A 22820-nucleotide genomic window follows, 5' to 3' on the forward strand; every position below is an offset into this window, starting at 1 on the left:
GGTTAAAAAAAAAGAAGAGGGTACGTAGGTGGCTCACTCAGTTAAGCATCTGACTCTTGTTTTCAGCTCAGGTTGTTATCTCACAGTTGTTAGATCGAGCCCCGAGTCAGCGCTCTATGCTAGGCATGGAGCCCGCTTAAGATTCTCTCTCTCCCTGCCCCTCCCCTGCTTGCAGTCTCCCCACTCTCTCCCTCTCTCTCAAAAAAAAGAGGAAGAAGAAGAGGAAGAAGAAGAAGAAGAAGAAGAAGAAGAAGAAGAAGAAGAAGAAGAAAGAAAGAAAGAAAGAAAAAAACAGCAGAAAGAGAAAGTTAAATCAACCCAAACCTCATCACTCAGAGCTCTCTGGATGCCTTATTTCTTCCTTGGGCATCCCTTCCATACTTCTACCTCTGTCTCCCAGATTTCTGTTCCACTTTGTTTCTGTAGCCACACTTGATTAACTTCCCTGAAGCACACCCTAACCATGCTACTGTCCTGCTCCACATTCTTCACTGACTCCCCATTTTCTTCCAAATTAAGTCCAAGCCTATGTGAGACCAACAACAAGACCACACCCCCGTCTCTGCGTCCCTGCGTAGTTCCCTGCCAAACTTGGTGCACTTTCCTCCCTCACCAGGCCTCCACTTCTGCTGATCTGCCCTCGTGGGGTCTCTTCTCCTACCCTTATATTTCTTTCTACCCAAGTCCTAAGTGAATGAAACGCTGACAGAAAATCTGATGAGGTTCTATGTAATGATGGGATCATCAGTGAGATGCCACAGTAGTCGCCCAAGTTATGGTTTATGTTTTAAAGACAGACACACACATACATACAACCAAGAACAACCTTAGATACTAGTTGAGAAAGTCTCTTTGGAGAATCTCCAAATGGGAATCTCCATCTCTAAGGTGGGCAGAGATGCTGATATTCAACACCAAACGTCTCTCAGTCAGCTAGTGGGAGACGTAGGACAGAAACCTGCCTATTTCCTGGTTGTTTGCCTCAGGGCTCTTCCTCCGAACTGTGTTGCTTTCCTACATTAGCCATTATGGGCATTTTTTCATAGTCACATTGGTCGAGAGGAGTGTTCCTTGGAGACTTAGAATCTTAGAGCTGGGATAAACTCACAGGATGTTTAACTCACAGATTTTCAAACTTCATTTAGAACTACAGTCCTCACATCAGCTGAAATTTTACATCAGAAGGCAATAGGTAAAATGACCTAGAATCCTACTTACTTGCTGGGATGGCAGTGGGGTAGAAGGCTCTCCTGAGGAAGATGTCCCTGCAAAACTGTGGGGCTCCCCACAGCAAGATTTGAAAAACACTCTTCAATCTTTTGTCCCCCAGATTCACCCATTACCACCCCCTCCCCGTTCTAAAAGACAGGAAATTGGTCTAAAGGAGTTACCGGAATTTTCCATAGTCACACTCATACTTCCTTGGAAAATATCAGTAGTTACTTATTAACTCATTAATTCCACAAATACTAAGAGCATGCCTTAGGTTAGGAACCTAAGGTTAGGGGCAGTTCATCAGAGGGACACAACAATTCTAAATATTTATTCACCTAATAACCAGAGCTTCAAAATACATGAAACAAAAACCCATTGAAATGCAAAGGAAAAAAGAGACAAATCCACAATTATAGTTGGTGATTTCAATACCACCCCCCTGTCAATAGTTGATAGAAGAAGTAAACAGAAAATCAGTAAGGATATAAAACATTTAAATGCCACTATCAATCAACTTCACCTAATTGGCATTGCTAGAATACTCTACCCAAAAGCAATAGAATGAAGATTCTCTTCAAGTGTATACAGAAAGTTTGCCAAGATAGACCATATTTGGGACCATAAAATAAGTCTCAATAAAATTGAAAATACTCCGATCATATGAAGTATTTTTTCTGGTTTTGAAGAACTTGAATCAGAAAAGAAGAGCCTAGGGGCGCCTGGGTGGCGCAGTCGGTTAAGCGTCCGACTTCAGCCAGGTCACGATCTCGCGGTCCGTGAGTTCGAGCCCCACGTCAGGTTCTGGGCTGATGGCTCGGAGCCTGAAGCCTGTTTCCGATTCTGTGTCTCCCTCTCTCTCTGCCCCTCCCCCGTTCATGCTCTGTCTCTCTCTGTCCCAAAAAAAATAAAATAAAAAACGTTGAAAAAAAAAAAAAAAAAAGAAAAGAAGAGCCTAAATATATCTACAAACCTCCCCTCAAAATTCGGAAGCTGAATTAAATACTATAAAATAGGCTATATTGGGGCACCTGAGTGGCTCAGTTAAGCATCCGACTTCTGTTCAGGTCATGATTGCACAGTTCATGCACAGTTCAAGTCCCGCATTGGGCTCCATGCTGACAGTTCAGAGCCTGGAGCCTGCTTTGGATTCTGTGTCTCCCTCTCTCTTTGCCCCTCTCCTGCTCACTCTCTCTCTCTCTCTCTCTCTCCCAAAAATAAACAAACATTAAAAAAATTTTAAATGGCCTATAGTCCAAGGAAGAAATCAAAAGAGAAATTGGAAAGTATTTTTTTTTTAATTTTTTTTTCAACATTTTTTATTTATTTTTGGGACAGAGAGAGACAGAGCATGAACGGGGGAGGGGCAGAGAGAGAGGGAGACACAGAATCGGAAACAGGCTCCAGGCTCCGAGCCATCAGCCCAGAGCCTGACGCGGGGCTCGAACTCACGGACCGCGAGATCGTGACCTGGCTGAAGTCGGACGCTTAACCGACTGCGCCACCCAGGCGCCCCTGGAAAGTATTTTTAACTTAGTGAAAATGAAAACAAAAAAAATGTGTGGGAATTTTATAATGCTGTACACCTACATTAGAAAGTAAGAGTGGGACTTAAATTATGTCCTCAGCTACTCTTTTAGACATTCAAAAAAGAAGAGCAGATGAAATCCAAACTAATCAGAGAAGAGAAATAACAAAGATTAGATTGAAAACCAGTGAAACAGAAAAAAGAAAAACAATAGAGAAAAACTAGTTCTTTGAGAAGATCCGTAAACTGGATAAAACTGTAATCTAACTGATTAGGGAAAAAATGGTTAAAAGGCATAAATTATCAATATCAGGACTGAGAGAAGTGACATCACTACAGATTCTATAGATATTAAAAAGATAATAAGTTAATGTTATGAAAAACTTCATGCCAATAAGTTCAACAAGTTAAATGGACAAATTCCTTAAAAGGTACAAAATAGTAAATCTTATTCAAGAAGAGATAGATAACTCTGCTAGCTCTATATCTATTTTAAAAATTGAATTGGTGATTAAAAGCCTTCCCACAAAGAAAACTGTAGGTACAGATGCCTTCACTGCGGAATTCAGCAATCGTTTTAAGGAAGAAATGATACCAAATCCACAAAAACTCTTCCAGAAAAGGGAAGAGGAGATTACTTCTCAACTCATTCTAGAAGTCAGTATTACTCTAATGCCAAAGCTAGACAGAGACATTACAGGAAAAGGATCAACAAATATCCTTCATGAGCATAGATGCAAATAAATAAATACATGCAAATAAAATACAAGCAAATAAAATTTTAACAAATCGTATTCATCATACAAAAAGAATAATGTATCATGAGCAAATAGGGGCTTATGCAAGAAACACAAAATTAGTTTAATGTTCAAAACTCAGGGTACTTCACCATTTTAACAGACTAAAAAAAACATGAGCATCTCTATAGGTACAGAGGAGCAGTCTGTCATTCCTGATACTTAGTCTCAGTAAGTGACAGACAGATGGGAACTTTCTCAACCTGATAAAGAGTATCTGTTAAACACCTGGAGGGGCACCTGGGTGGTTCAGGCAGCTAAGCATCCAACTCTTGATTTCTGCTCTGGTCATGATCTCATGGCTTGCGAATTCGAGCCATGCATCAGGCTTTGTGCTGACAGTACAGAGCCTGCTTGTGATCGTCTCTTCCTCTCTCTCTTCTCCTCCCCCACTCATGCTCTTTCTATCTCTCAAAATAAATAAATAAACATAAAAAAAAAAAAAAAACCCAACCTGGAGGTAGCACAATACTGAATGGTAAATGATTGAATCCTTTCCCCCTAAGATCAGGAATAAGGCAAGGATGTCTGCTCTTACTAATTCTATTAAGATTGTAACTATAGCCAGTGTAACAAGTCAAGAAAAAAAGAAATAAAAGTCCTCTATATTTGAAAGGAAAAAGCAAAACTATCTGTATTCAGAAACAAAATTATTGTCTATGCAAAACATACAATTGAATCTATCCAAAAATCTGATAAAACCAATAAGTAAATTTACCAAGATTGCAGGATATAAGATCAAGACACAAAAATCAGCTATATTTCTATATACTGGCAACAAACAGTCCAAAACTGAAATTTTTAAAATTCATTTCACTGAACAATAGCTCCAAAAAATATGAAACACTTAGGGATAAACCTGACAAGAGCATGTAAGACTAATACACCGAAATTAAGAAAAATTGCTGAGAGAAATCAAGAAAGATCTAAATAAATGGTGAAATAACACCATATTGATGGATTGGGAGATTTAATATTGCTAAGACATCACATGTACAAAGTAACGTAAAAGTATTTAACACAATCCACTCGAAAGCTTGCAGCCCACCCCCACCCCACTTTTAAAGAAATTGACAAGCTTACTCTAAAATTTATTTGGAATGCAAATATATCCAAAACAACTTTGAAAAACAAAGTTGAAGGATCTACGTTACCTGACTTCAGTGGGTATTGTAAAGCTACACTGACCACAACCGTATGGTATCTGCATAAAAACAGACAAACAGATCAATGGAACAGAATTGAGAATCAAGAAATAAATGTGTTCATACATACATGGCCAGTTAATTTTTGACAAAGCTCAAAGACAATTCATTGGAGAAAAGATAGTCTTTTCAAGAAATACTGCTAGGATATTTGGGTATCTATTTACCAAAAATAAAAATAAAAGAACTTTAATCTGTACCTCACACTGTTTACAAAAATTAGTGGAACATAGACCTAAATATAAAACCAAAAACTAGAAAAGTTCTAGAAAACACATAGAAGAACATCTGTGTGTACTTGGGTTAGACAAAGATTTCTTAGAACACCAAAACCACAATCCATGAATGGGGGGAAAATGGATTAATAAGACTTTGTCCAAAGTAAGAATTCCTGCATTTCTAAAGACACTGTTAAGAAAATGAAAAGATAAATCACAGATTTGGAGAAAACACTTTGAAATCACAATATCTGGTAAAAGACTTATATCCAGAATATAGAAAGAACTCTCAAAACTCAATACTAAGAAAACAACTCAATTTTATTTTTTATTTTTTGAGAGACAGAGAGAGTGAGAGAGCACATGCATGCCATAGAGCAGGGTAGGGACAGAGGGAGAGAGAGAGAATCTTAAGCAGGCTCCCTGCCCAGCACAGAGCCCGATTCAGGGCTTGATTTCACGACCATGAGATCATGACCTGAACTGAAATCAAAAGTCAGATGCTTAACTGACTGAGCCACCCACATGCCTCAACAACCCAATTTTAATTTTTTTTTTTAACGTTTATTTACTTTTGAGACAGAGCATGAACAGGGGAGGGTCAGAGAGAGAGAGAGGGAGACACAGAATCTGAAACAGGCTCCAGGCTCTGAGCTGTCAGCACAGAGCCCGACGTGGGGCTCGAACTCACGGACCTTGAGATCATGACCTGAGCCGAAGTCGGACGCTTAACCGACTGAGCCACCCAGGCGCCCCTCAACAACCCAATTTTAAAATGGACAAAAGATCTCCACCAGAAATACACAGGTGACAAATATGTACATGAGAAGGTGCTCAAAATAATGCGTTATTAGCAAAATACAGATTAAAACCACAATGAGATACCTCGTTAGAATATCTAAAATTAAAAAGACTGCTGGTGAGAATGTAAAATGGTACGACTACTTTGAACAGTGTGACAGTCTCTTACAGAGGTAAAAAGTTAGTAGTAAACATATACCTATCATATGATCCAGCTATTCTGGTCCTAGGTATTTACCCAAGACAGATGGAAGCATGAGGCTTGAGTAAGAATACTCATAGCAGCTTTATATGTTCCCCAACCTGGAAAAGAGCGACCACCAATAGGTTAATGGATAAACAGACTGTAGTATTACTATCCAGTAGACTACTCCTCAGTAATAGAAAGCAATGAACCCTTTTTTGTTGTTACTGGTGGCGATGGTGGTGGTTTGCCAAATGATCCTTTATTGCGATATTTTCCGTTGTTGTTATTGTTCACTAGCTGGGCATTCACCGCATCACTATTGATGTCATCTATGATGTCATGAGGGTGGCGGCCATCAGCATTGCAGCCCACGGACTGGGCAGTCCCCGGGATCTCTTTAATGGTTCCAGAGAGTTCTCTGGCTAAAGATCGGTGCCGCATCTGTTGAGCAATGTTGACGCTCTCATCAAAAGTGATATTTCCACCGTGCTTACTGTTTTTCTGCTTCTTTCTGTCTCTTGGTGGTTCCTTGAGGGCTTTGATAATCAGGGCAGAGGCAGGAAGGTGCCACTTCAATCTGGGGCTGTCTGTTCTGAATGGTCAGTTTCACCGTAATCCATAGACTGTTCTAGTTACCATTTGCCTTAGGAGAAGGACACAGGGGGCCAATCCTCAGGCCCAGTTCATGTGTGACACCAACTTCCCCACCAGTGCGCCTCAGGTATATGACTTTGATCTTGTTGGGGTCGAACTTGGGCCACATGTTGGAGGCGGCTGGTGTTAGATGAACCTGGATTTGGGACAATGGAAGACAGTTGTACCTTTGCCTCCTCTGAGCTGAAAGCCGAACTCCTTTTTTAAAAACTGAAGTACAGTTGAGATGCAATTTTATATTAGTTTCAGGTGTGTAACATAGTGATTCAACATTAATTTATGACTTAGTGCCCACCGCAAGAAGTATTGTCACTATCTGTCACTGTATAGTGTTATCACAGTATTATCGACTATATTCCCTATGCTGTACTTTGCACCCCCATAACTTATTTATTTAAAAAATTTTTTAATGTTTATTTATTTTTGAGAGACAGACAGACCATGAGCAGGGGAGGGGCAGAGAGAGAGAGAGGGAGACACAGAATCTGAAGCAGGCTCCAGGCTCCAAGCTGTCCTCACAGAGCCTGACACGGGGCTCGAACTCATGAGCCCTGAGATCATGACCTGAGCCTAAGTCGAAAGCTTAACTGACTGAGCCACCCAGGCGCCCCCTATTTATTTTATAACAGGAAATTTATGCCTCTGAATCCCCTTTATCTGTTTCACCCATCTCCCCACCCACCTCCCTCTGGCAACTACCAGTTTGCTTCCTGTATTTAGAGTCTGGTTTCTTGTTTGTTTTGTTTTCAGATTCCACATGTAAGTGAAATCATTCCATATTTGTCCTTCTCTGTCTGACTTACCTCATTTTTCATAATGCCTTCTAGGTCCATCCATATTGTTGCAAATGGCCATATTTCATTCTTTCTATGATTAATATTCCTTTGTATATATGTACCGTATCTTCTTTTTTTTTTTTTAACGTTTTATTTATTTTTGAGACAGAGAGAGACAGAGCATGAACGGGGGAGGGGCAGAGAGAGAGGGAGACATAGAATCGGAAGCAGGCTCCAGGCTCCGAGCCATCGGCCCAGAGCCCGACGCGGTGCTCGAACTCACGGAGTGTGAGATCGTGACCTGAGCTGAAGTCGGACGCTTAAACGACTGAGCCACCCAGGCGCCCCTGTACCGTATCTTCTTTATCCATTCACCTATTGATGGACATGGGCTGCTCCTATATGGTGGCTGTTGTGAAAAATGCTGCAGTGAACACAGGGGTGCATATATCTTTTAAAATTAATGTATTCATTTTCTTTGGATAAATACCCAGAAGTAGAATTGCTGGGTCATATGGTATTTCTTTCTCTTTTTTCTTTTTCTTTCTTTCTTTTTTTTTTTTTTTTTTTTTTGAGTAACCTAGAAAAAGTGAGCTCTTGATACATGTAACAACATGGATGATTCTCAGAATAATTATGCCGAGTAAAAGAAATCAGACCAAAAAACAAATACAGGCTGTATGATTCAATTTGTGTAAAAGTCTAGAACATCTAAAGTAATCTATAGAGACAGAAAGCAGATTACTGACTGTGTAGTGATGAGTTGGATGGATTGGTATGGCGGAGCAAGGAAGAAGGACAGAGAGCTTACAAAGGGACAAGAGAAAACTTTGGAGGGTGATCAAGAAAAATCTTGATCTTTTTTTTAATTTAATTTAAATTTTTTTTAATTTAATTTTTTTAATGTTTTTGTTTTTGAAAGAGAGAGTCAGAGCATGAGCAGGAGAAGAGCAGAGAGAGAGGGAGACACAGAATCCGAAGCAGGCTCCAGGCTCTAAGCTGTCAGCACAGAGCCCGATGTGGGGCTCAAACTCGTGAATCACAAGATCATGACCTGAGCCGGAAGTTGGTCGCTTAACAGACTGAGTCACCCAAGCGCTCCTGAGATGTTTGTAATTTTTCTGGTGGTTTTGCAGATGTAACATACATCAAGACATCAAATTACATACTTTTAATATGTGTAGTTTATTGTGTGTCAGTTCTATATCAGTATAGCTATAAAAGAAGAAATTTGGAAACCCTAAGAAAAGAAACAAAAACCAAAGGGAAGAAATACCAGTTGGAAAGCATTATCGAGAAGTCCTGCTGCATTCAGCCTGCAGGAGGAAAGGTAAAGGGCTCTGGGAAAGAGGTGTAGAGGGAAGGGTGGGCCCCACACACTAACAGTGCAGTCGAAAGGATGGAAACATTCAAGGACCTGAGAAAGGTACATCATCCAGGCAAAAGAAAAAGCCATTATAAATTCTAGAGGGGAGGGGCGCCTGGGTGGCTCAGTGGGTTAAGTGTCCGACTTCGGCTCAGGTCATGATCTCCCGGTTTGTGAGTTCGAGCCCCGTGTCAGGCTCTGTGCTGACAGCTCAGAACCTGGAGCCTGCTTCAGATTCTGTGTCTCCCTCTCTCTCTGCCCCTCCTCCACTTGTGCTCTGTCTTTCTCTGTCTATCAAAAATAAATAAAATGTTAAAAAAAAATTTTTTTTAAAAGAATTGATGGGGTGCCTGGGTGTCTCAGTCAGTTAAGCATCCGACTCTATGTTTCAGCTCAGGTCATGATCTCACCATTGGTAAGTTCGAATCCCATGTCAGGTTCTGTACTGACAGCGTGGGGCCTGCTTGGGATTCTCTATCTCCCTCTCTCTCTGCCCCTTCCCTGCTAGCTCTCTGCCTCCCTCTCAAAATAAGTAAATACACATTAAAAAAATAATAATAAGATAAACTTTAGGGGAGAAAAGAATCAACTAAAAATCGATATTTGTTCCAAATAGGAAACCGAACTAAAATTCGATGTCATTTTTAAGAGTTACTGGTAAATAAAAGAAAAAGTGGAATCCAGTTAGCCTTGCTACTGGGACTCTTTTTCTGTCAGTGACCTGATAGTGAACCTTCACACACACAAAAAAAGAACTATAATCTGAGCCTCCACTTGGCCTGGCAGAGAAACATATTTCCACAGTTAAGACAAAAGAAATGCTCTTTATTATTTGCCAACTTTCAAAGACAACTAATGAACAAAGTATGGAGGTCTTGACTGTGGTTCCAGAAGGCAGATGTTAACCATCTCCATGACATAAAAGCAAGACTGTGGAAGAGGGCAGGAGGGTTACAAGAAAGCATAGGAATGGTAATGTTTTCATCGCATGTGAGGGGGGAGTTGAAATACTCAGCCAAAGATAATGAAACAACAAATAGGGGTATAAGTGCATCCTTCCAAGTCACAAAGATAACTCACAGCAGCACTAAAAATAACAATGTGATTTTCAAAATTGGAAGGAGCATTGGTGTACATGAGCAAAATCCCCATTCGCATAGGAATGAGTCAATGGCTACTGGCTGAGGTTGGTAATAGAGAGCTGGAAGAATAAGCATAATGTTTAGAGTAATGGCCATTGGAGGCACAAAACTCAGACATAATGGAAAGAAACAGCCTCTGGGATATGGGCCTGGGGACAGGAATGGTCTTCAGGAGCCCCATCGCTTTTCATCACAAACCCTTCCAGCCTGGACGAGTTGCTGCCACATGCGTGCATTAGTCTGAGGAAAATGAGAATTAAAATAATTATGGGATGACCACTCAGGCCGCTTACTCTGGTGGCAATGGCCACCCAGGGGAATCTGAAGTATGACAACTATTAAAGATAGTGATATTGCCGTTTCCAAAAGCATTTCCTTCATTAATCACCCTTGGCCCCAAGGCACATCCAGAGAGTCGGCCACACAACTTCACTGGCCCTCAATCAAGCAGGGTAGGAGAGGCTCCTGAAGGCCACGCAGCTAATTTCACCTCCCTGGTGTTGGGCACTGTTGCCTTCCTCACCACCTGACTAGGGTGCAGCCGGCCTGTCCGCCATCACGCTGTCTCCTAGTCTCACAGTGACCCAGCCCCACTGAGGTCTCCGTCACTCCTGCCCCAATTCCCCCTAGAGTCCCTTCCCAGGCACTTTCCCGATTGGCCTTCGGTCACCTCAGGGGTGACTCCTGGTGGTGGGAGTCAGCAGTTATCAGACTGTTACCCTCCAATCGCTCTCTTTACCCCTGAGGTGGGGCTGTGTTCCTTTGTCCCTTCTCCAGTCCTGCTGGTCTTCCCCGCTTCCTGGCTGGGGGTGGCCAAAGTCCTCCTTGCTCCTTGGGCATCTCTGTGGTGTAATATACAGACGACCTGGTTCGCCCAATGAGGACTGGGGGGATCGTTCTGTCTTCCGTCCTTGGGTTCTCCTTCTGAAATGCACTGAATGGAACACGAAATGCCCCCCACTTCCTCCACCACCCCCCTCCTTACTATCTTTCCTCCTCACCCACCTTTCTCTTTGTTCTCAGACCTCCCCTGCTTTGTCCCACCAGGGCCCCCACTTTCACCTTGTTCCCTTCCAACCCTCCGGCCCCTAACTGGGTAAGGGGTCTTCCCTTGGGCTCCACGGGAGCCCATTCTCTTCTGTCTCTGCCCCCACCCCATGCAGTGCTTTGAGGGACCTGAAAAGAACCTGCTGCTGTCAAAAAAATACATGTAGATGTGTACCCTAACTCTTCTTTCAACCGCAACTGCTCACTGAGGGGTTTGCTTGTTTCTACAAGGCTGTGGGTGTTGCGGATTCCACCAGGGGGCACCTTCCCTCTCCCTGCCCCGCACCTTCCTTTGTACCCTCCCGTTCAGGCAGGGGTCCTCTCCGCATCTCTCTCCCTGGCTCTAGCTGCAGGTCAGCCTCTGCACCAACAGCATATACTCTTGGCAGTGCTCATGGCTGGGCCACATTTGATTAGTACACCACCGAGGATGCCAGCTCTCCTACCCCTGACATCTGGGTGCTCTGGGGCTCCCCCCCTCCTCCCCACCTGGCTAGCTACATTTTCTTCTTTGTGAGAGACATTTGTTGCTTGGCAGTGAGACTGGGTTTCTGTAAGCCATGTGGAATTTTGTTGTTTTGTAAAAAAAAAAAAAAAAAAATGCCCTTAAAAATCACACGAACAGAGGCCAGCTGGGTGGCTCAGTCGGTCAACTGTCCGACTCCGGCTCAGGTCATGATCTCACAGTTTATGGGTTCAAGCCCCGCATCGGGCTCTGTGCGGACAGCTCCGAGCCTGGAACCTGCCTCGGATTCTGTGTCTCCCTCTCTCTCTGCCCCTCCCCTGCTTGTGCAGACATTCTCCCTCTCAAAAATAAATAAACATGAGGGGCTCCTGAGTGGCTCAGCCGGTTGGGCGTCCGACTTCGGCTCAGGTCATGATCTCACAGCTTGTGAGTTCGAGCCCCACGTCAGGCTCTGTGCTGACAGCTCAGAGCCTGGAGCCTGCCTCAGATTATGTGTCTCCCTCTCTCTCTCCACCCCTCCTCCGCTCCTCTGTCTCAAAAATAAATAAACATTAAAAAATTATAAAAAATAGACGTAATAAAGAAAAAATAAAAACCAGATGAGCATACAAAAAGAACCAAGTGTCAAGTTAGTGGTTCTTAAACATCTGAAATTAAACAACCGTGAGGGACAAAAGCTCCATTGTTGTGTAGGACAAGAGCAGGGTTTGTTGGACAAGCCCCAGAAGGGACATTAAAAGGCTCTCTATTTTCCTATTGTGATATAATTGCTCTGGGCCTCCATTAGTTCTGTTGGAAAATTAGGAAAAAACAGGATCTCCCTTAAAACCAGATACTGCTTCCAAATGGAGCCTTCCTGAATTAAAACATTACCAAAACAATGTTAAATGTTGACATTTCCTGATCTATCAAATGTCATCCTCTTCTTTGTCTTGTCTTTAAAGTAGTCTTCAAGAAGCTATTTTTGTTTTCAAACCCAGAAGCTTATTTGCTTTTTAAAGCCAGTTTGCTTATCTAATAGAGTCCCCTAATTCATCAAATTTAGAAATAAATACAGAACTTTAAGCTGTCTTAAGCTATGATTTCAGTTGTACTTGTTTCCACGAGAACTTAGTAAATCTACATGGCATGTACTGAGGCTCTTGAACCAGAAAAGTGGCATTTATGAATGACTGTGGCTGCTACCAATTTGAAGACGTGTCTCTTCCGCGGCTTCTCTTTCCCAGACGAGCTGACGAGGACCCAGAGTGTTAGTGCTAGCAGGAGCCATGGACAACACTCGCTGTCGCCTGGCCTGTGCCTGTCTTAGAAACTGGTAAACAAAAGAGATTTTTTTCTCTCTTTCTCTCTGTCTCTCTCCTGCAGAATCCCAACCCAGGATTATTTCCTGTGATGCACCCTCTGACCTACGCAGAAACCTTGATAGATTACCATCTGTGCCCTCACCCCAAGTACAAGTTCATCAAGGAGTCCCACAGGGGGTCCAGCATTCCTCTCACCCAAAAGCAGTTTCTTCATCACACGGTAATGCCAACGGTGGGCTCACTGTCGCGGCTGGCCCTGGGCTGCAGGGAAGGGCAGGGGACAAGGATAGAGGGTCGCAGCTGGAGTCAAGAAGAAGGTTTGCAGCCACAGCCCCGGCGCTGCTCTTGTCCCCTCCATGCCCATGTCTCAGGCAGCATGTGGCCGATTGTTTCAACGTTATCACTCTCTTTTACCCGTGAAAGCTGTGACTACTATTCATTTTCTTCCTATTTCAACCATGTAGAAGATGGTCATGTGCCTGGTGTAACCTCACAACCTGACCTCCTCTTTCATCAAGTACAGAAACATCAGAATGGACAAGGTGGCAATGTGACCAGTGCACAGTACAGGAGAGGCTCCAGAGAACTCCTTCTCCCCTGAGATGACCAACCTGACCTGAATGTCCAGAGACATCTCTTAAAGGGGGCCCTCAGGCCCTTCAAAGTCAAGAAGTCCCTAACTCAGATCATTGTCTCTGCCCTGCTTCTGCCAGTCAGACCTCATACCGCCTCCCCTTCCTGGGCTGCCCACTTGCCTTTCTGTTCTCCATGCTCTTGTGCAGTGACCCATGTGGTCCTTGATCACTCCCTCTCCTTCCTGCCCCATATCTGCCCATCACCGGATCCCCCAGTGTGCCCCACACAACAGGCAAGTCTCCTTCTACTTCACCCCACGGACTGACTGTGCGGTCAGCCCTCCCTGGAAACCTTCCCTTGACACAAATCGGGTCTTGTTTTCCAGTTTAATAACCTTCAGTGGTCCCTGCTGCCCGAGGGCGCGGCTGGAGCTCATTGGCTCGGCCCCAATGAGCCCCGATCATTGGCTAGGCCCTTCCTGCCCAGCCTGCCTGTCCAGACTCACTTCCCACCAGGCCCCATCTAGACCTGCACTCAGCCAAGCTGTTGGTCCCCTGACAGTGCTCTCCTTTGCATCTCTGTGCATTTGCAGGCACTTTGCCCTGCCCGGAATGCCATTTGATGAACCCCCATCGCTTTGAATATTGCTTTAGCATCACATTCACCAAACAGATTGAAAGGTCCGATCTGTCCTCCATCACCAGGAGAATTTTCTTGTGTGCCTGATGAATCAGGGGGGAGAAAAGGTCTCCTTCACCCCTACTTAAGTTCCATACAGCATTGTGTAGTGCCCTTTGCTAGAGAAATTGTCTTTTACCTCGGAACACTTCAGTCAAACTTCATGAAATTATACATTTTGGGGCTTGGGGCGCCTGGGTGGCTCAATCGGTTGAGCATCTGACTTCAGCTGAGGTCACGATCTCTTGGTTTGTGATTTCAAGCACCAAGCCCCATGTCAGGTTCCCTGCTGTCAGCACAGAGCCCACTTCGGATCCTCTGTCCCCCTCTCTCTCCGCCCCTCCCCTGCTCGCATGCTGTCTCTCTCAAAAATAAACATTTAAAATAAATGCATAAATAAATACATTTTGGAACTTAACTTCTAAGGCTGCAAAAAAAGCCAGTTAAGTGAAACGGAAGTCCTTCCTAGACTTGAACCTCACCACACAGTTCCCTTACATGTCAGATCCTGTGCCGGCTCTCCCTACAGGACATTATTCCTGGAATAATGAACTGGCGTAAGTTCCAGCCCCTGGCCCTCTCATTCCTGCCGGAAACCTCGAAGATGGCGACTACACAGAGGTAAGCCACAACTCATCTGTGTGTCTCCCAGGGGCATGTTTGCCCCACGGATCACAGAGGTTAAGATCCTCAAAGTTAAATGCCAATAATGTATCAAATCCTACTTGAAGTGTGTGAGGGAAGTTTGCTAGTTAGAGAAATATGATGATGTGTATAACTGATTCACGTATTTTGAATTATCATCATTGAGGTCTACTTGTTAAAAAAATGAATGTCCCGGGGCGCCTGGGTGGCGCAGTCGGTTAAGCGTCCGACTTCAGCCAGGTCACGATCTCGCAGTCCGTGAGTTCGAGCCCCGCGTCAGGCTCTGGGCTGATGGCTCGGAGCCTGGAGCCTGTTTCCGATTCTGTGTCTCCCTCTCTCTCTGCCCCTCCCCCGTTCATGCTCTGTCTCTCTCTGTCCCAAAAATAAATTAAAAACGTTGAAAAAAAAAATAAAAAAAAAAAAATGAATGTCCCAAGTGGTTGATTGGCCATATTTCTTTTTTTTTTCAATATATGAAATTTATTGTCAAATTGGTTTCCATACAACACCCAGTGCTCATCCCAAAAGATGCCCTCCTCAATACCCATCACCCACCCTTCCCTCCCTCCCACCCCCCATCAACCCTCAGTTTGTTCTCAGTTTTTAAGAGTCTCTTATGCTTTGATTGGCCATATTTCAATAAACGTGGACAACCAATCCATATAATTCAGCTTAAATATTCATGGCCAGGTTTTAACATTTTTGAATTGCCAAGATGAGCCTTCAACACCCTCCCTATCCGATTCTAGAGCGTGTACTCCTCTCTCTGCCGCAGCCTGGCGTTCCCTGCGAGGTGCCACAGCTGCAGAAACAGAATGGGTAGATGAGAATATTGTTGGGCCAAAGAAAGAAGAAATCTAGAGTAGCCACGTTTTTTTGCTAGTTTGCTTATTTAACACCTCTTCAGAGCCCTAAGATCTCAAACGAGGAGTCCGGTGCCTTTTCTCTGGGACTCTGGCTGGTCAGTACCCCATTCCTGAGCCCCTGAATTTGCTTCTTTAGTCCACTGTTCTTACAAGCATAGTTAAATCCGTTATTGGTGAGTGAATGTGACTAGTATTCACAATGATGGCCATCGGCAGGCAGTCACCTTTCGTTCAAGTCCTTTGATCCAAAATGAGGCCCACCCCCCGGGGGAAACCTGAGCTTTGCCACTATCCAGGTCCACAGGTGAGCACTATGCCCCTTGACTCCCACCAGGGAGTCACTGGATGTGCAGTGACCCTGATAGACTTCCGGCCTTCCCCAGGTATTTGAGGGGATCGGTGAAAGCCAGTTTGTGACTCTAGACCACTGAATTTTACTTCTTCCTTCATTGCCAGAGGAAAGGCTGGTTCAGAATTAAGCAACATTCAGCCACACTTCCCCAGGCATTTCCACATGCTCTTTCTTTTGTATTATTTCATTAGCACTTCTCAGATACTCTCCTCTGCCTGGAGATGAACAGGAAACAAGCAAAAAAAAAAAAAAAAAAAAAACCACCCAGCCTAGGATTTGCGACCTGGTTGGGGCTCAAAGATATTAGTTCCTTTTCTGTGGGTTCCTCCGTACTTCATCCATCCTGGAGCCACCTCAAAATAAACTCCACATCTTTGTTCTTCACCTCAGCGTGTTTTTAAAATCTGAAATTTCCAGAATTAGGAGAAGCGATGGCACTGTAGAGAGAATGAACGCCTTGGAGGAGCCCTTGGAGACCTGCCTTTGTAACTCATTAGCAGGTCACCTACTCTGTGTCCTTGGGCGAGTTACTTATTACTGAAGCCCTTTGAGCAATAATTTCCTCACCTGTGAACGGGGACAGCAGTGGTGTCCTACCCACTGTTGTGTGGATCAAAGTAAAACGATGATGCGAAGCGTCTAGCACAATCCTTGATAATAACTCTTCCCGGCCCTTTCTACCCTCCCCCCTGCCCTCCCCCCAGCCACTAAATCTTGCAGTGGCTCTCCTGCCACCAGATGGCGATGGTCTGCCACCACCTTGACACACATTTGGTGTAGGGTAGGGACGCTTCACCCAGGTAACCAGTCAACCAGGCATAGCTGGCTGTGGAGTACCATCAGGAGACCGAATAAGCAAAATGACCCATGGATAGATCGTAAGAAGTGTCCACCAGCTTTCGGCACGCAGAAGTCTCAAGAATTAAGGGGGAAAAAAAATCCTATTTTTTTTTCTTCCAAACCCATGTCCTTGGAAAAATTTCCAGAGGCTGTTCTTTCAAAAAGCAGTCAGAGTGCAGTTACCTTGGGCTTGAATTAACCATGAATTAAACATGAACTCTACATGAATTAAAGAAAACTCTCCAACTATGAGTTGTTGGTTTCAACTTCTGTGCCTGGGTGCTCTGTGGGGCCAGTTTGTTTCAAAATAAACTGTAATTGGGTAACAGATTATAAAATCAAGAGGGGATTCTACGTTTCCTTATCATGGATTTCCATGATGTCAGATTCTAGACCATGTTTTTATTTATTTAAAAAAAAAAATTTTTTTTAACGTTTATTTATTTTTGAGACAGAGAGAGACAGAGCATGAATGGGGGAGGGGCAGAGAGAGAGGGAGACACAGAATCGGAAGCAGGCTCCAGGCTCTGAGCCATCAGCCCAGAGCCCGACGCGGGGCTCAGAACTCACGGACCGCGAGATCGTGACCTGAGCTGAAGTCGGACGCTCAACCGACTGAGCCACCCAGGCGCCCCCCGTGTTTTTATTTTTAAAGGCAGTTACAAAATAATAATGGTATTCTTTTTTAAGTTTCTACAAATCCATTAATGATACTTCAACTTTGTTGTCATTTTGCTTCGATAAATGACCTATTACTTATGAGATGTTTCTTTTGCCCCTGAGAATTATCTGTTTGTTGTCAGACCATGCGATATGGTTATTTACTGTTTATTTATTTCAAGTCATTTTTGTATTCATACTAATCAAAACAAGCTTGCTTGGCTTCTCTGCTCTTTAATAAATTCAGTGCGAATTTGTTGAGTCTCTAGGACTTCCATACACATCTCGAGAGTCAGCAGCAACAGAAGAAATTACCTAATTCAGTAGCACCCCAACTTTTGGATTTTTTAAAAATTCTTTTTAATGTTTATTTATTTTTGAGAAAGAGAGACAAAGCATGAGCGGGGAGGGGCAGAGAGAGAGACACACACACACAGAATCCGAAGCAGGCTCCAGGCTCTGAGCTGTCCACACAGAGTCCCGCATAGGGTTCAGACTCATGAACCATGAGATCATGACCTGAGCCGAAGTTGGTTGCTTAACCAAGTGAGCCACCCAGGAGCCCCCAACTTTCGGACTTTATAGACGAGTGAAACGTCCAGAAGAATTCTGAGAACCGTTTTTAGAGCCGTCCGAGTTTTGCTTTGCCAAGAAAGGCATTAAAACCAAGCAAAGCGGGCGCCTGGGTGGCTCAGTCGGTTAAGTGTCCGACTTCAGCCCGGGTCACGATCTCGCGGTCCGTGAGTTCGAGCCCCACGTCGGGCTCTGGGCTGATGGCTCAGAGCCTGGAGCCTGCTTCCGATTCTGTGTCTCCCTCTGTCTCTGCCCCTCCCCCGTTCATGCTCTGTCTCTCTCTGTCTCAAAAATAAAAAACGTTAAAAAAGAAATTAAAAAAAAAAAAAAAAAACAAGCAAAGCAAAACAAAGAGCCCAACCACCATCTACTGTCTCCACCATTTCAATTCCAGAAGAACATATTAATACACACAAAAAAGTTAAAGAAACACAGTCTCAGAATTTAAAAATCAGGTACGTTTGGTCTTATGAGAAATGCTTGCCTGGCTGTGTTCCCAGACCGGCTCGAACTCTGGAGAGAGGCATCTGGGCTCTCCACTTCTCAGCACCTCTTCCCGTCTGGAATCCCCTGCGACACTGGCAGTCAGTGGGCTTGTCAGTTAGGACCTTTGTCATGAAGTCAGTAGATAGGACTAATCCCTGGTGGTAGCACCCAGGTTCCCTTTAGTAAGAAATGGTGTTAAAACCCAACACCTGGGGGCTGGGGGTTCACATTGCTACTCGGAGGGTTTGTTCCTTGGCCTTCTCAGCAGACTCGCCAGGGAGTGTAGGTGGGGAAATACACACATGCACACACACACGTACACACATTTTAGAAATTATGGATTCGCAGCAATGCTTGTAACTCCAGTCCTACCCATAAAGTTATTGCCTGCTGTCCCCCATTCTGTATTTGTATGTCCCTTCTGCTGTGAGAACCTTGGCTCCCAACATATTTACTCATTACTCTGTTCCCTAGTACGTCCAAAATAGTTTCAGAATTGCTTCACCGATAACCGTTTCAATAAACAAGCATCATAAATAGAGTTCAGGTTTATCTTCAGTTTCCCCTTTACCCACATCCCACCAAAACTGTGACCGGACAGTCAACTACTACATTTCTAAGTTTCTTAGATTAGTTCTTTCTTTTCCCTTTTCCCCTTCCTTCCTTCCTTCCTTCCTTTCCTTCTTCTTTTTTCTTTCTTTTTTCCTTCCCTCTTCCTCTTTCTTTCTCTCTTTCTTTCCCTCCACTGTGATTGTGGAATTCATGTGAAATATTATTTGCTTCAGTTTGCTTTCACTTTGGGGTTTTCCCGCTTCCCTCTGTGATAGATTTAATCTCATTATTTTTTTTTAATATGTAGAATAATGACATGCTTTCCAAATTCAAAACTACACAAAAAGGCACACTTAGAGAAGTATCCATGCTGGCCACCTCCCTCCCATCCTTGTCAGTAACCAGCTCTGTCTTCTGACTCATTCTCACAGTTTTTCTAATGCTAAGCAGAATATATATTTTTTTCTCATTTCCCCTTCTGCCTTATACAAAAAGTGCCACACTAGATATGCTCTACTGCACGTTGCTTTTTTTGCTTATAAAAAATATCTCCTGAAAATTGCTGCATATTAGTTTATAGATCTCTTCCTCACTCTTTTATACAGCTGCAAAGCTATATGCCCTAGTTTGATTCATTCTCTACACTTGGCAAGCAGGTGCATTTTTGCACAGGAAAAAAAAAAAAAAAACAAAGAGAAAAAAGCTTATTTCAAAGACATAGGTGCACATGCCAAGGAGGCTTCAGTTAATCCCCTGTTTTTCCGTGCCTGCCTCCTGTCTCACCATCAGCCCACAACCTCTCTAGGGTTTGTAGGAGGCCGGTTTCCTTCCTGCGTTTTCTACGCTCTGTCACTGTGTACTTTTTCATGAGACAACACTCTTCCCAGCCTCCAGAAACTTACTCCAGAAAACTGTTGAAAACGTTTACCCCACGTATGTTTTTTCTCTTCCTCTTTGTTGTGCGTTCAATTTTTAAAGGTTTTTAAGTAATTGAGACCAAAGGAAAGAAAAAAAGCAAATGCCTCTACCATCTTGAAACAGAATTCTGTTGCCAACCTCTAAAATAACAATATTTTTTCTCCCTTTTTTAAATATTTTAATGTGCTCGATACCCGGGAATTTTTATATAAAGCTCTAAGTATATAATACCAAGCAATATATAAGGGGGTTGGAGGAAGGTCTGAAATTGAATAGAACAATAAAGGGAGACTGTAAAGATGGGGGGAAATATTAGGAATTGAAAAGTGAGCTATCTAAATTTCACCCCAGGCCCCCCAGGAAATGACATTATTTTAGACACTACCAGCTTGAAAGTTCTGTTTCTAAACTCTGGGAAATGGCTTGTTGGGCCGCATTCTCATGGATTTTACTTACCTGTTGCACCTGCTGCCTTTGTCTGTAGGGAAACATGGGGGGTGTTCAGGAGCGAAGGACAGAAGGGTAAAGTCCTCCCCTGTGGCAAAGTAAAAGTGTTTTAGAAAGTTATGTCGGCATTCCAAGACTGTGAATGCGAGCATTTATCCTGGCTGCCTGTGTGATTCCTCCACAGATGTGATCCCTTCAATTCCGTTATGCTTCCTATAAATGCCCCCAGCGTTCTTGAGGCCCTACCAGAAGAAGACAGATTGGAAACAGCAGAACGGTACTTTTTTTGCCTTTGGCTTCTCATGTGGTCTGTGTCACAAAAATATGCCAGGTGCCGTGAGAGATTTCAGAAGAGCACACGGTGTCCGAGCTTGCAACCCAGAGGAGTTCAGGCCTCCCTAGGGGATAACATGCTGAATTCACGGTCGGGAATGCACAGTCTCTGCGGCCTCACATTTGCTGATCTTTAGGTGCCCCTGGAGCTCAAAGGAGCCAGAGAGTAGAGGTGGTGCTAAGTGGGCTTGGAAGTCTTCAGTGGTCATGTGAACTTGGGTTAGTACTTGAAAAAGGGTAGGATTTGGAGAGGCATAAAAAACAATAAGCTCCTCTAAAATAAAGAAAAGGGGGTGCCTGGGTGGCTCAGTTGGTTAAGCATCCAACTCCTGAGTTCCGCCCAGGTCATGATCCCAGGGTTGTGGGATCGAGCTGAGCCCTGCATCAGCCTCCACGCTGAGCGTGAAGCCTGTTTAAGATTCTCTCTCTGTCTTTCTCTCTGCCCCTCCTCCCCCACCTCACACTCTCACTCTAAAGTTAAAAAAAAAAAAATTTAATTAAAAAAATACAACTATAGACCCCAAACCAAGGCGCTTAAGTTTGATTTTACTGGTGAGCGTCCAACAGCCGGTAGAAATACATCCTTGAATCTTCTGTCATTGTGCCCATGTCAACATTCTTACATGTAAATAATCCATTAGTGAAATCCTAAATATCTGAGGTGCGCATCTAGTTCTCAGACCTGCCCACACGCAGTGACATTTGGCAGTACCTGAGCATTTGAAACTGAACCCAGGTCTGAATGGGAAGGTTGGAGTCTTGTCCATTCAAACCATTGCCTGCGGGCATCGGTGAGGACGCTGCAGCCAGGGCGGGATGGCACGCATCTGCCCGAGGTTCAGAGGCCACGGGAGATGCCCAGCAGGCCAAAACTTAGCTGTCCCTCCACTCAGCACTGATGCGGGGACTGTCGTGACCCAGCGTCCGCATCTGTGAAATGAGAATAAGAGTATCTATTTCACGCAAGTTGTCAAAATTACAGGCGATAATGCCGATGCTGATGACGAGGGTGGTAATTATAACAAACATTTAAAGCACTACCTGTGTATCGGGCACAGCACCTTGCACGCAGTCTCATCTACCCCCCACGATGAGGTCTCGCCGTCATCCCCATCTTAGAGACAGGAAACTGCTCACAAGAAGATGATGTTTGCAGAGCACCCGCCTGTGGCTGCTTAGGAATCGTGAGTTTCCAATCATATGGGACTGGAACAGCTTTTGTGGCTTTCGAGGGTACTTTCCACAACAGAAACTTGCTATGACACTTCTGTCTACTACTGCTGAATGACGTTTCTGTTGTTTTTTTTTTTTAACTTGTTTTATTTTTTATTTTTCTAAATTTACAAACAATTAGTTAGCATATAGTGCAACAATGATTTCAGGAGTAGATTCCTTAGTGCCCCTTCCCCATTTAGCCCATCCCCCCCTCCCACAACCCTTCCTGTAACCTTTCTGTTTTGTCCCCCTCCCTGTTTTTATGTTATTTTTGTTTCCCTTCCCTTGTATTCATCTGTTCTGTGTTTTAAAGTCCTCATGTGAGTGAAGTCAGATGATATTTGTCTTTCTCTAACTAATTTCACTTAGCATAATACCCTCCAATTCCATCCATGTAGTTGCAAATGGCAAGATTTCATTCTTTTTGATTGCTGAGTAATACTCCATTGTATATATATACCACATCTTCTCTATCCATTCATCCATCGATGGACAGTTGGGCTCTTTCCATACTTTGGCTACTGTTGATAGTGCTGCTATAAACATGGGGGTGCATGTGTCCCTTCAAAACAGCACAGCTGTATCCCGTGGATAAATGCCTAATAGTGCAATTGCTGGGTCGTAGGGTAGTTCTCTGTTTAGCTTTTTGAAGAACCTCCATACTGTTTTCCAGAATGGCTGCACCAGCTTGCCTTCCCATATATTATTTCATTTAAAAATTTTTTAATGTTTATTTATTTTTGAGAGAGAGAGAGAGAGAAGCAGAGCACGAGCTCGGGAGGTGCAGAGAGAGAGGGAGACACAGAATCCGAAGCAGGCTCCAGGCTCTGAGCTGTCATCACAGAGCTTGACATGGGGCTTGAACTTACGAACTGGGACACCATGACCTGAGCCAAAATTGGATACCCAACCAACTGAGCCACCCAGGCATCCCTATATTATTTCATTTTTAAAGCAATTGTGGATTTTTTAGTTA

At 43.8% G+C, this 22820-nt stretch overlaps 1 protein-coding gene and 1 pseudogene across 2 annotated transcripts in view; one reads left to right on the plus strand and one right to left on the minus strand.

The window, feature by feature from the left end:
* The window catches only part of CFAP221 (cilia and flagella associated protein 221), a 102032-nt gene that overhangs the window by 73137 nt on the left and 6075 nt on the right, over positions 1-22820 (plus strand). For both annotated transcript variants that reach the window (XM_049616214.1, XM_049616213.1), the window contains 3 exons: positions 12765-12923; positions 14487-14578; positions 20481-20573. In XM_049616214.1, the coding sequence (XP_049472171.1) occupies positions 12765-12923; positions 14487-14578; positions 20481-20573 (344 nt within the window). The remainder of the gene's footprint in view (positions 1-12764; positions 12924-14486; positions 14579-20480; positions 20574-22820) is intronic.
* Positions 6038-6903, minus strand: LOC125910901 (60S ribosomal protein L12-like; annotated as a pseudogene).

Source organism: Panthera uncia (genome assembly GCF_023721935.1).
Source record: "Panthera uncia isolate 11264 chromosome C1 unlocalized genomic scaffold, Puncia_PCG_1.0 HiC_scaffold_3, whole genome shotgun sequence".
Classification (NCBI taxonomy): domain Eukaryota; kingdom Metazoa; phylum Chordata; class Mammalia; order Carnivora; family Felidae; genus Panthera; species Panthera uncia.